We start from the raw sequence: 13,276 nt of genomic DNA, 5'->3' as shown, positions 1-13,276 counted from the left end.
AGATATGGGATGAAAGAAGGAGACACACTTAAGCTGGTTGGCAACCTGGTGGTCAGCAGGGTCGCATACTCACTCCCGTACTTCAACTGCACCAAACAGGAAATACAAGAAGTAGACTCCATTTTGCACAGAGCGTACAAAATATCACTTCACCTGCCGAACAATACATCGGCAGAGAAACTAATGGCACTTGGTTTAAGCAACACCTTCGAAGAACTAAAGGAAGCCCAAAGTATCGCACAGCTCATGAGACTCCAGCAGACCAAAACGGGAAGGGAACTGCTAATAAGGCTAGGCTTCGTGGAATCAATCAAAGAAACCCAAAGGACGGAGGGGATTCCAGATGAATATCGGGAAACATACACTGTTAGCCCCCTACCCAAAAACATGGACCCAAATCTCCACACGGCGCGAAGGGACGCAAGGGCGAAATACGACGAAAAGTACCTGGCCACAAAAAACACAACAGTATACAAAGATGCTGCACTATACGCCAAGCAAAGAGGCACAAACATAGTAAAGACAGCTGCGATAGTAATAAGCCAGGACTACAAAGAGATCAGCAGCGCGTCAATGAAAGACTGCTCGATAACGGAAGCTGAGGAAATAGCCGTAGCTCTAGCGGCAGTGGATGGCTACCGATCCGAAAGGTATTTAACAATACTCACCGACTCGCAAGCTACGTGTCGGAATTACATGAACGGCAGAATAGGACGCAGAGCGCTTCACATCCTCCGCTCCTGCAGGGCTAACAACAAAGTCAGACATACAGTTTTCTGGGTACCGGGACACGCTGGAATAGAAGGGAACCTAAGGGCGGACAAGGCAGCTCGAGAGCACACAAACCGAGCGGCCACAAGCACCGACCGTGAGGAACCCATACCAGTCAACCCAAGCTACTCAGACATTCTGAATTACTATAAGGGGGTCCGAATCAAATACCCTCCACCCCACAACAGCCTAAATCAGCATGAAGCAACCTCTTGGAGGAGGCTGCAAACAGGAACATACCCAAATCTAAACACACTAAGCAAGGTGTTTCCCACCCAGTATAGAGACATTTGCCCCTGGTGCGGCGCCAAGCCCACCTTATATCACATTACATGGGGATGCGTTCAGAATCAACAATTCCTTCAAATAAAAGAGCCGAGTGCGGAGCAGTGGGAGAGGGTGCTCTCCAGCAGCGACCCGAAAGTGCAGCATGGGCTAGTAAGGCACGCTCACCGAGTAGCCACCCTCAGTGGTGCCCTGGAATAGGGGCGTCGACCCTGCGCAGATGGGGAAGAAGACCGTGAAGACGGCCGACCACATCTACCACCGCTAATTTCTAACCAATTAGAGCAAATAAATTTTTTCTCCTCCTCAGATGGCATTCAATGAAAGCAGTGAACAGACAGTGGAAATACAGGGCCAGGAAATACCTCGGATAAGAGAATATAAATACCTTGGTATATGGATACACGAAGGCAATGGATATATGGAAACATAGGAAAAAAACCATAACAGTAAAGGTGAAGAGCAATGCAGCCATAATGAAGCACAGAGCGCTATGGGGATACAATAGGTACGAGGTGCTCCGGGGTATGTGGAAAGGTGTAATGGTTCCAGGACTTACTTTTGGAAATGTGGTTGTTTGCTTTAAATCAGGGGTACAATCAGGACTCGATCGGAACCAAAGGTCAGTGGGAAGACTACAAATGAAGCTCTGCAGGGTGATATGGGCTGGAGTAGTTTTGAAGTCAGGGAAGCTCGCAGTAAAACTATTTATGAAGAACGACTGAGGAATATGGAAGAAAGTTAATGGGCTGGGACAGTGTTGAGGTATCTGTACAGGAAAAACATTGATTCACAATGAAGAAAAAGAACTAGGAACCTTGCCTGCAAGTATGCGGCCTGCAGGGTGGGCAACACAGCAACAAAGAAAGTCAAGCGGAAAGTCAGAGAGGCTGACATAATCTCATGGGTGGCGGCAATGGAAAAGAAACCTGCCATGAGTTACTACGTAAGAGGAGAAAACGCAATCAGGAAAGAAACACTTTATGATAACTCAAAGGGAAGCTCATTACTATTCGAAGCGAGATCTGGATGCCTTAGAACACGCAGTTATAGAGCGAGATATAAGAAGGAAGAAGAAGCATGTGCTTGCTGTGGTAAAGCTAGGGAAACAATGGAGCATGTTTTATTAGAATGTGAAGACGTCTGCCCAGCGGTCGATTTAGGCACCACTGGCCTCCTTGAAGCCCTTTAGTTCAGCGAGAGCAGTGGAAAAGTAAGCATGTCCGCAATAGAGATTAGTAAGAGGCGATGGGAAGTTTGGTGGAAGAAAAGTAGGGAAACGACAAAAAAGGAGACGTGCAAAAGCAAAGTTTGCAATAGGGGATCCTAAAATTTGGTTGTGCGAGTTCATAGGGTATTTTCCTCTTTTTTGTCTTTTTTAACCTAGGTACGATATTACGCAGTATAATAGCAAGAGCTTGGTGGCGCAACCCACCACCCCGTGGCCAAGGGGACGCTCATAACGTACGTCCGTCCGTCCGTCCATCCGTCCATCCATCCATCCATCCATCCATCCATCCATCCATCCATCCATCCATCCATCCATCCATCCATCCATCCATCCATCCATCCATCCACCCATCCATCCGTCCGTCCGTCCATCCGTCCATCCGTCCATCCGTCCATCCATCCATCCATCCATCCATCCATCCATCCATCCATCCATCCATCCATCCACCCACCAACCCACCGGCAGCAAAATCACGTAGCCCAGCCAACATACTTGCTGTACGCACCTTCGCACGTCGGCGGTCCGTGGGTCCAGGTGCCTTGCATTGTGCACATTGTGACATTGGAACCTTCCAGATAAAAGCCCGCGTTGCACCTAACGTTGCACCTGGTTCCGATAGCTGCAGAGCTGTCCACTACTGGCGGGTCGCACGTTGTTACGCTGTTGGACGCCTCGACGAACATTGGGCAAGTGACGGCTATCAAACAAAAGCGAAAAGATGTCATCACATGCCGAGCTCACCTCCGACAGAACGCGAATCGCCGTCTAATTTTGTATGATTCTTATTCACTTTTAAAGCATGCAGGAAGCGGTGCGCCATGGAAATTGTGAGCTTTTGACCTGCTAGTGAAGCATGCCCGCTGCGCCCATATATATATATATATATATATATATATATCTGCCCTCGCGCAATAGACACACAGCTGTTAGCGCTGTGTCGCGTCTTTTTCTTTCGTCGTCCATGTGCATCTGCACTACTGTGTAAATAATGCCAGACTGACTGGCCCACCCGTCGCTAGTTTTGCATCAATATTTTATACTTTCAACATATTCATTTTTGGTGGTGTCCTTTTGATGGTGTCCCCCTTTCGCCGCAGCTGTACTGAAATCGAATCGATACACCACTTCTTTTTGTCCTGCCACCAATTCTGAAACAAGAGAAAGAGGTTACTTGAAGCTCCACTGTGCCAGGTTGAACGAGCAATCAGCATTTCAGGTAATAATATCAAGTTGGTCTCGACGCAAAGACTATAGTGGCAGGGATGTTTGTTACACCGCGTTCGAATTTTTAAGACAAACAAAACGATTAGCATGTAAACTTTTTGTAGCTTTACTGTTCTCTGTTCACTGTTCACTTCACTGAAACCTATTCTCAATATGTTTTATTAGTGCGGACGTTAATATCTTCTTCGGTAACTTAAATCTTATTATTTTGCGTCAGTTAGTTTGACTGCTCCCTCGGGTATCATTACAGTTTCTTTTTCTTCAGTCTTTACATTTTCTTTTGTTCTTGTTTTTTGTTTCTGCATTGCAGGAAGAATTTCGTTTGGGCCTCCTCCTGATGCCCGATTCTTGGACTCAGTGGCGCCATAAATTGTCTGTGCGGAAGCTGGCGTGCTGCTGCCTTGCCTAGTACAGAAAAAAACTTGGGCCATGTGGACCCATTCCTGGCCAATACCCAAATATAGTTAGGTATATGCATGCAACATGACCGCGCTGAATATATGGTTTGGTTATATTGCTCCCCTATTCAGTCATAAACTTGCTCACACCAGGTCTTACGTTCTTGACTAAATTATTCCTCAGGATTTTCAGAATAGCAGCAGCCCACAAACAGATCTCATGAAACATAACATTCATGGCTAGCGCATGCCTTTTACCTTAAATCTTCTCAGGCTATTATATATTACAAGTGCAAAACAATATCAGTGCGACCACCTGAAAGAGAGAGATAGGAAATGATAAAGGAAAGGTAGGGAGGTTAACCAGGACTGAGTCCGGTTGGCTACCCTACACTGGGGAAAGGGAAAAGGGGACGGAAAGATTAAGAGAGGAAGAGAAAGTCTACTGTGTATATCGTTCGGTCACTGAGTCCGGATCACAGACGCTGACTCAATCCAGTAGCCTTCAAATATCGCAGCAGAGCTTTTGTGGCCTTTTGTTGCTGCGATATGCGAGGCCATGGTCCCAAGATCTTCTTCAAGGTGAACGGTGTTCTATCTAGCTGATTGAGAGCTGTGCAGAGGTCATGTCTTTCGTTTTGAAAAGATGGGCAGTAGCACAGCAGATGTTCTATAGTTTCCTCGCCACCGCAGGCATTACAGTCGACGCTATCAGTCATTCCAATCAAAAATGTATATGCATTGGTGAATGCGACGCCCAAGCGTAAGCGGCACAGCATTGTTTCTTCATTTCGCAGAAGCCCTGGTAACAGCCGCAGTTGCATAGAGGGGTCGAGGGAATGCAATCGTTCTTGGGTGAATTCAGGTGTGTGCCACTTCTCTAATGTCATACGCTGTGCTACCTTGCTTAGGTGTTGGGCTGCGTCGGTCCGCGATAAAGGTACAGAAACAAGTGTTGCTCCTTCGTGTGCTTTCCTAGCAGCTTCGTCAGCAAGGTCGTTGCCGGAGATACCGCAATGGCCAGGCAGCCACTGAAACACGACGTCGTGTCCTTTCGCTATCATACGATGGTGCATTTCTCGTATCTCCGACACTAGTTGTTCACAGGACCCGCGACGAAGAGATGACAGAAGACATGTAAGGCCGCCTTCGAATCACAGAATATTGCCCACCAATTAGCGGGTTGGCTGTTAATGTAATCAACGACACCTCGGAGGGCAACAAGCTCCGATCCGGTCGATGTTGTCATATGAGAAATCTTGTATCGGACGCTAATTGATCGTGATGGTATAACCACTGCGCCGGTGGAGCTGGTCTGAGTGGAAGAGCCATCCGTATATATGTGGACTCGGTCAAAGTAGAAAGTGTTCAAACAATCCAGAGCTGCTTGCTTCAGGGCCAAGGTAGGCAGGTCGGCCTTCTTCCTTATCCCTGGAACCGTGAGACGCACTTGAGGTTGTTCTAAACACCACAAAGCTGAGGTTGAACGTGCTGAGGGTGTGAAGCCCGATGGTAGACAGGCACGATGGATGCTGACCTCGTTGGAGAAGGACGCCTGTGGTCGTCGTTCTGGCAGGCAGGCAAGAGAGCTTGATTGCATACGTGAAACATGACGAACATGGGCCCTAAGCGTGTCGATGCTAATGTAAGTCGCGATCGGATGGTCTCGAGCCATTATAATGGTTCCTGCTGTTGAGGCGCTCCGCGGAAGTCCTAGGCAAACACGTAGTGCCTTTGCTTGCACGCTCTGTAGTTCTCGAAGATTTGACTTGCATGTTTTAGCAAGCACGGGAGAACTGTAACGTAGCAATCCGATGAAAAGTGCTCGATATAACTGTAGCATGGAGCCCACTGAGGATCCCCATGTTTTCCCGGCGATAAACTTGAAGACATGAACAATAGATGTGAGCTTCTTCTTCAAGTGGGCAACATGAGGGCTCCAAGAGAGGTCCCGGTCAACAATGACACCCAAAAACCGATGATTTCTCTTGTAGGAGATAGGCTGGCCATTAATGCACACTGGATAATGAGACATTGGTTTTCGTGTGAAAGCGACTAAGGCACATTTTTCTGTTGAGATGGTAAGGCCTTGTGTGTGAGGATAGTAAGTTGCCTGTGTTGCTGCTTTCTGCAGCCTTGCGCGAACCTGCAGTCGAGTGACCGCTGATGACCACATGCAGATGTCGTCGGCGTAGATTGAGACACTCACTGTTTCCGGTAGGGATTCGGGCAGCCCAAGAAGCGCGAGGTTGAAAAGAATAGGGCTTAGAACCCCACCTTGGGGAACTCCTCGGCATGTGTAGTGGTCGGTAGTCGGACCATCTTCCGTACGTACGAACATGGACCTTTGTGTCAAGTAGTTTCTGATCCATCGATATACTCGCCCTCCTAGTTCAATTGTCAAAAGTGCGTCTAGAATGGGTTGATGGGAAACGTTGTCGTAAGCGCCTTTCATGTCCAGAAAGAGCGCTACTGGTAATCGTTTCCAAGATTTTTGCTGTTCTACAGACGACACTAAATCGATGACACTGTCAATCGATGAACGGCCTCGTCGAAATCCCGCCATAGAATCAGGGTAAATCTTGTGGTGTTCTAGGTACCATTCGAGACGCATGAGGATCATGCGTTCCATGAATTTCCCGACGCAGCTTGCAAGTGCTATAGGCCGATACGATGCCAGTTCGAGCGGCGATTTTCCTGCTTTTAGTAGCGGTATCAGGCGGCTGCGTTTCCACTCCTGTGGGACGACACCATCTTGTCATGAACTATTAAAAAGGCTGAGGAGTTCTCTTCGTGCTTCTCGGCCTAGGTGGCGCAAAGCAGTATATGTTATGCCATCGGGCCCTGGTGAAGACGAACACCTACAGAGCGCCATAGCAGCTTCTAATTCTTCCATAGAAAATGGAGCCTCCATGCTGGTATCTCGTGGACCGGAAAAGATACAATTTTACTAGCGGGGCTCTTCCCGGGCAACGTAGTGGCGTCTGGGCGATGTCATTGCAGGGCCTACATGGCGTGTTCAAGCTTGCACACCCGCGAATACCGAGTCTGTCGGACCGGCGCATAGTTAGACCCCCGTCCGAGAAGTTCAAGCGAAACGCTAAACATTGCTATCGCAGTCAATGCTTCGGGCGAAACCACCAATTTTATTTATGGCGAGAACTAGCCACATCGCTTTACTAGATTTTACGTCAGTTCATATCGCGCTGCTCCTACACAGATATGTTTGCGTCAATGTATTACATTTTCGCGATTGGGTTATATTTACAGAATCATTGTACTGCGTCTACGTCTTATCTCACCTTATAAGGATGTCCACATGTGCGTGGGATACGTCGAGTATTTAGCGATATCGCAGAGACGAAACATTTGATGAAGTTACGTGCACAGACAAACGTCATATGTGATCTTTTAGTATTGCTCGTCTGTTCTTGCTTTACGTTTCTCTTTCTTACGGCTACCATACTTTGAGTTTTCCGGAAAGAAAAACTGGCAATGCATCAAATAAAAAGGCAAAATAACAGCACCATAAGACTGTTCAGCTCATGCATTTCCTCAAGTTTCGATTTTCATTACCTTGAGCACAAAAAAGAAGCCAACACGCATTACAAGCGAATACCAAAAGTTTCCCACTTTCTTAGCGCATCTATTGTTCAGAATCAATACTTCTAGGCAAAATTAAGTATTTCAAAATCATTAAGCTTTTCAGTTAGCGTGTGTGTGTAAACATCTGCACCGGGAGCTTAACGTGACATCACGGATTTGAAAAATATGTATGCCTTGGTTCTACAGGAAGCCAGAGCGGCAAAAGTCAATGAGATCTTTGTTTCGCTTCACACTGTGCCCCCTGCTTCAATGCTGGGCCATTGCTACTCTTACCATATATGGAGTACAGCAAATATACAGCTTTTCGAGCCTGGAAACGTTCAAAACAGGCATGTCGCTCAGCAGAAAAGTCGTTTGCAGGCTATAGTACTCATATTTCTAGATGCATATGCAGCGAAGAATCGTGGCATTCGTACTCGGCACTTGGCAAGTGGTTCGCAGCTGGACGAAGCACCCAAACAAACGTACGGGTGACGAAAAGCTTACCGGAGCAGGTTTTCAGGTCCCCAGTGATCTTATATCCCTTCGGGCACTGACAATAATACCCTCCTTCAATGTTGACGCAGATGTGACTGCAAGTGTGATTTCCCATCGTGCATTCGTCATTATCTGAACACAAAGAGAAAGACACAGCTGCCATTAGTTGCATCGTAAGCGGCTGAGGTTCACTCGTACATACGTACGACAGGCTGTTCCAACGAGGGCGTCAAAAGCGCGTGTTTGATTATGGGTGAAAGAGCGGTTGGCATAGGAATCGTGTCTGACTATATATATGAGAGGTTCCAACAAACTCACATTCACTCTCAGGCTCTGCTGGTGGCACCAACAAGGTCACCAGCATTTGGAGCAGTTCCCTTTCACTCACGGAACATTCCTATTAACTAGCTGCCGTAATAATGTGACAAAACTTACATTAGATATGTTGCGAAACGTAGAGTGAAAAAAGGCGTCCATTTTGAGAGGCCTCGTCCGCGCCTGATTATGCAGGGACCCGCGAAGGAGGAACACACAGCAACATCATTGGATGGATAAACATGACGCTTTGGTGCAACGACAGCGACGATGGTAGCGGGCAGTCGCATAGCCAGAAATGGTTTTCGGGCGAGGGGTGGGAACATGGCCGGTGTGCCACCGCCTGGTAGAGGGAGAAGTGGTAGTGGGAGAACAGGCAAGAAGTTCCGACAAATTAAGTGAGAGTCATTTTTTGCTTCAGAACCTGCGAGTTCGGTTCCCTTGCTGTGTAGGGAGCGCATCACGACAGGAGCGTAATGCAAAAATGCCGCTCTTAAGCTTTTGTTGCGTTTTTTTTTTTCGACGCTGACACTGTTCTTTAAACCCTTTATCGTTCAACTGTTCTGTCCATTTGATAGTTTGTCACATGGTTCTGTTTATGCGCGGGGTCACATGTTTTATCTATTTTTTAGGTGAGTGACTATTAGAGATATTAGTTTTGACGCAGACGCTGTACTTAGACGCCTTTATTCATGTTTGTTCGGTGTTATTCGTCGGTCATTATTCCCATAGTCGTGCGGCTTTTATCACTGACTGGGCCTTACGCATTTGAAGCGTGTTATGTTGTGGATAGTTTGATAGTGAAGCGTAAACAGTACTTTTCATGTCTCGTCTTTTGTCCATGTTGGCTTGGAAAAGACTATACTCGATTAATTGCTTCCCGTGCTGCTCCACGTGTGGTTCTTGTTTGCTCATTCGATATTTTGTGCCAGATACGATTCCTGAGTGGTCGATAGATTGCTGTATTTTACTTCTAAAGTTTCGTGCGTGACTCGGCTTGATTAACCTACATAAGACAGGCTTGTTGCGGAAATAAACTTATTGTCAGTGGCGCCGGCCCTGTCTTTTGTGTTCTCCTTCTTGAGTCCTGCTCTTCTGCCGCCTTGTCTTTATTAATACAAGCATGAACCAACTAGCCCAAGCAAGAGTTTTACTAGAATTTTACCTAAAATAACGGAGGCCAAGTAATCAAACTTACTCCGAAGCCCATCGCTACGGAGTCTCCCGTGAACCCCGCGTGACTCGGGAGGCGAAGCGAGCCCATCAGCTTGGGACGCCTTATCTCGCTCACGCATTTAGTTGAGTACCCCAGGAACAGCTTTCCATTTTATGTTTTTCTGCTTTAGATGACTAATTAACAGATAAAAGACGTCGTAATGAGGAAGTAAATGTCACTACTTGCAAAAGCTAATTAAACAGATTGTACAAACTGTGCCGCACCGATGCATTGGAAGCTGTCGCTGGCAGAAAGCGTGTATCCGGTCTTGCAGGAGCACTTGTAGCTTCCGTGAGTGTTGGTGCACAGCTGGCTGCAGATGCGGGGATTTCCCTCACATTCGTTGCTGTCTGTTTGCAAACGAAAAGAAAAACAATGGCGCTTTCACAAGCGAGCTTTGCGGGGCGACACCGGGGGATAAAACGATTGACATTTCTCCGCCATCCTTGGAGTTCAATTCTGCGTTCGTCTCACTTAGGCTTCGGCTATTTGCGAATCGGTATCCCTTAGCCATAACATACTCGTTTATAACATCCGCGCAAGTTCAAATCATGTTTTTCTTCGTAGCACGATTCCGCCCCCCGTACGATATGAGTTTCACTATTTACGGCATCTTATTTACGCAGTGATATACCTTTTGATCTCTTATCGTTAGACCTATGAATTCGTCTCGCATGACTTCACACTGCTGCCTTTAAATTAAGGTTCGTTTAGTTTTACACTCATAGTTTACATGAATGCGCGATAGAGACGAAAACGCGAGATAAATGGTACAATTGAAAAGTGCCGACTTCAAGCCCTGACGTCTGTTTCAGAAGAAATACTCAAATAATTCATTGTGAAGAAAGCAAACAAACAAACATTTGTTCAAGTGTTGAAAGTAGAGCACAGTACCATAATTGCACGGAACCTTATTCAAAACGTGAGGAAGCCCTTACAGAATGTATCAGCTTCAAAACCGTATGCCCCTTTACAACACCAATGTAAAACTGCGAATACCTTTTTGAGCATGCCCAGCACTAGCGTAGTACCTTCATACTTACGCACCCACACGCCATTTGCAACAAAGCAGGAAGATACGCGGCCAATTTACATCTTCCTCCAAATCAAAACTCGCTCAAACACATCACCGCTACGAATCTGTCGAAGGTTGCTCTGCTCGGGTGGCACTCGGTACATTTCAGTGCACGCTTGCACAGTCAGCTTGACGCCCGAGGAATCTCTCCGCTTGCGCCAAGTTTCGTCCATGCTGCTTTGTTTGCTATTCCAGCACAGGTTTGTTGAGCCGATTACAAGTAAATATTTTATTCCGAGTCAACGCTGGGGCCACCCGCTGAAACCAGCGTTCCCATATATGGCATAAAAGATTTCCCTAGGCGTCCTCGGAATTTTTTAGTTTACGGTTGTTCACTTTGTCAATATGGTTTTCATAAAAAACATACTTTTTTGTAATTCCAAACGACTTCAAATCTATAGTTTAAATTGATTTTCAACTTCGTTTTGATAAATTTAAATAATGAAGCCGCTGCGCTCGAGGTGACATGTTGTAATGCAAGTCAAGTTGCCCTAACCAGAGTTCTGCGCGCTAACAACCCAGCCTCCTGGTTAAAGCTATAGTCACCGAAGACGACGTCAGCACGTTTATAATTTCCTCGACATGCAAAACAAATTTCACCATCATCATCATCAGCCTGTTTTATGTATACAGCAGGACGAAGGCCTCTCCCTGCGACCTCGAATTTACCCTTGGCCTGCGCGAGCCGATACAAACTTCCGCCTGCGAATTTCCTCATTTCTTCACCCCACCAAGTTTTCAGCCGTCCTCGACAGCACTTCCGTTCTTTCGGCACCCATTCTGTAAACCTGGTGGTTCTCCAGATATCTAACCTACGCATTACATTACCTACCCAGCTCCATTTATTTCGCTTAATGACAATTAGATTATCAGCTATCCCCGTTTGCTCTCTGATCCACACCGCTCTCGTCCTGCCTCCAACCATTACGTTTATCATTTATTTTTCGTTGGATTGCTCCTTGTGCGGTCCATAACTAGTTTTCGCACTTCTTTGCAAATCTCCAAGAATCTGCCTCATACGCTAGCACCGGTATGATCCACTGATTGTACACCTTTCTTTTTAGCGATAATGGTAATGCTTCGGGTCACGATCTGATCATATCTGCCGTTTGCGCTCCAACCCATTTCCATTCTTCTGTAAATTTCCTTATCATAAACAGGGTCCCCTGTGAATAAATTACCTAGGCAAATATAATCAGTCGCAGACTCTAGAGGCTGACTGGCGATCCTGAGGTCTTGTTACCTTTCCAGGCTATAGATTATTATCGTTGTTTTCTGCATCGCCCACCGTGGTTGCTTAGTACCTGTGGTGTTGGGCTGCACAGCACGAGGTCGCGGGATTGAATTCCGGCCACGGCATCCGCATTTCGACAGGGGAGCAATACGAAAACACCCGTGTACATAGATTAAGGTGCACGTTAAAGAGCCCCAAGGAGTCAAAATTTCCGGAGGCCCCCACTACGGCGTGCCTCATCATCAAATCGTGGTTTTGGTACGTAAAACGCCATAATTGTTTCTTTGTCTGCATTGCAACGGGGGTGTTCGCCTAGCAGAAGGGTCCCTAGTTATAGGTTGTAGCGCTAGGCTTAAACAGGCCGGTGCTATATCGTAACGGGGAAGCAAGCACTTCTCGTCGTCTTCTCTTGCACCAGCACACCAGCACCATGCCCACTGCCCAGTGCCTTCAGTACAATCACTCCCCACCGAAAGAGTAGCCATCCTGGCGACTTAAGGACAGGAGAACACAGGGGGGTCATGGCACTGCTTGAGCCGGGAGACGTGGACAATTTCCTGGCCCCGACGACGCTGGTCGGAAGGCGTTTCGAGTGGCTCGATGAGGTAGTTGACCGCGGATGTTTGTTTCAGTACCCGATAAGGACCGTGGTACTTGGAGAGCAGCTTGGAGGAAAGGCCTGGAGGAGTAGAGGGCACCCACAACCAGACCAGCGATCCAGGCGCAAAGCACGTAGCCGTAGTGGATGAATCGTGGCGAAGCTTTTGGCGCCACTGGTCCTGGGATGTGAACGAACGAGCGAGCTGGCGACATTCTTCGGCGTAAGCAGCCGCTCTAAAAACAGTCGTCCACTCCGAAGCATCTGGCCGGTAAGGTAGAATCGTGTCCATAGTGCATGGAGGTTCGTGTCCGTAAAGGAGAAAGAAAGGGGAGAACCCAGTGGTGCTTTGCGTGGCGGTATTGTAAGCGTAGGTGACGAATGGTAGAATGCGATCCCAATTCGAGTGGTCAGATGAAGCATACATGGCCATCATGTCACCAAGGGTGCGGTTGAAACGTTCTGTCATCCCATTAGTTTGAGGATGATATGCTGTGGTAGTGCGGTGAATGATGCGACACTCTTTTAGCAATGCTGAAAGGACGTCAGAGAGGAAAACGCGACCGCGGTCGCTCAGTAATTCTCGAGGTGCTCCATGGCGTAAAATCAGAGTTTGAAGGATAAAACTGGCGACGTCTTTTGCTGTGGCAGATGCTAGGGCTGAAGTTTCAGCGTACCGCGTGAGGTGGTCGATAGCAACAATAACTCAGCGGTTGCCGCTTGGAGTGTTGGGAAGCGGACCGTATAGGTCAATGCCGACGCGGTCGAACGCGCGCGCGGGGCATGGTAAAGGTTGCAAGGGGCCGGTGGCATGCTGAGGTGGCGTCTTGCGTCGTTGGCATATGT

The 13,276-nt window shown here is 47.4% G+C and overlaps 1 protein-coding gene across 2 annotated transcripts in view; it reads right to left on the bottom strand.

Moving 5' to 3' along the window:
* LOC126535749 (uncharacterized) overlaps positions 1–13,276 on the bottom strand; it is a 338,961-nt gene that overhangs the window by 136,997 nt on the left and 188,688 nt on the right. For both annotated transcript variants that reach the window (XM_055073350.2, XM_055073351.2), the window contains exons 11-13: positions 9,748–9,873; positions 8,002–8,124; positions 2,793–2,984 (exon numbers count right to left, since the gene is read on the bottom strand). In XM_055073350.2, coding sequence (XP_054929325.1) covers positions 2,793–2,984; positions 8,002–8,124; positions 9,748–9,873 — 441 coding nt within the window. The remainder of the gene's footprint in view (positions 1–2,792; positions 2,985–8,001; positions 8,125–9,747; positions 9,874–13,276) is intronic.

Source organism: Dermacentor andersoni, chromosome 4, assembly GCF_023375885.2.
Source record: "Dermacentor andersoni chromosome 4, qqDerAnde1_hic_scaffold, whole genome shotgun sequence".
Lineage (NCBI taxonomy): Eukaryota > Metazoa > Arthropoda > Arachnida > Ixodida > Ixodidae > Dermacentor > Dermacentor andersoni.
The sequence above is the reverse complement of the archived record's forward strand: the minus strand, read 5'-3'. Positions and strand labels throughout refer to the sequence as shown.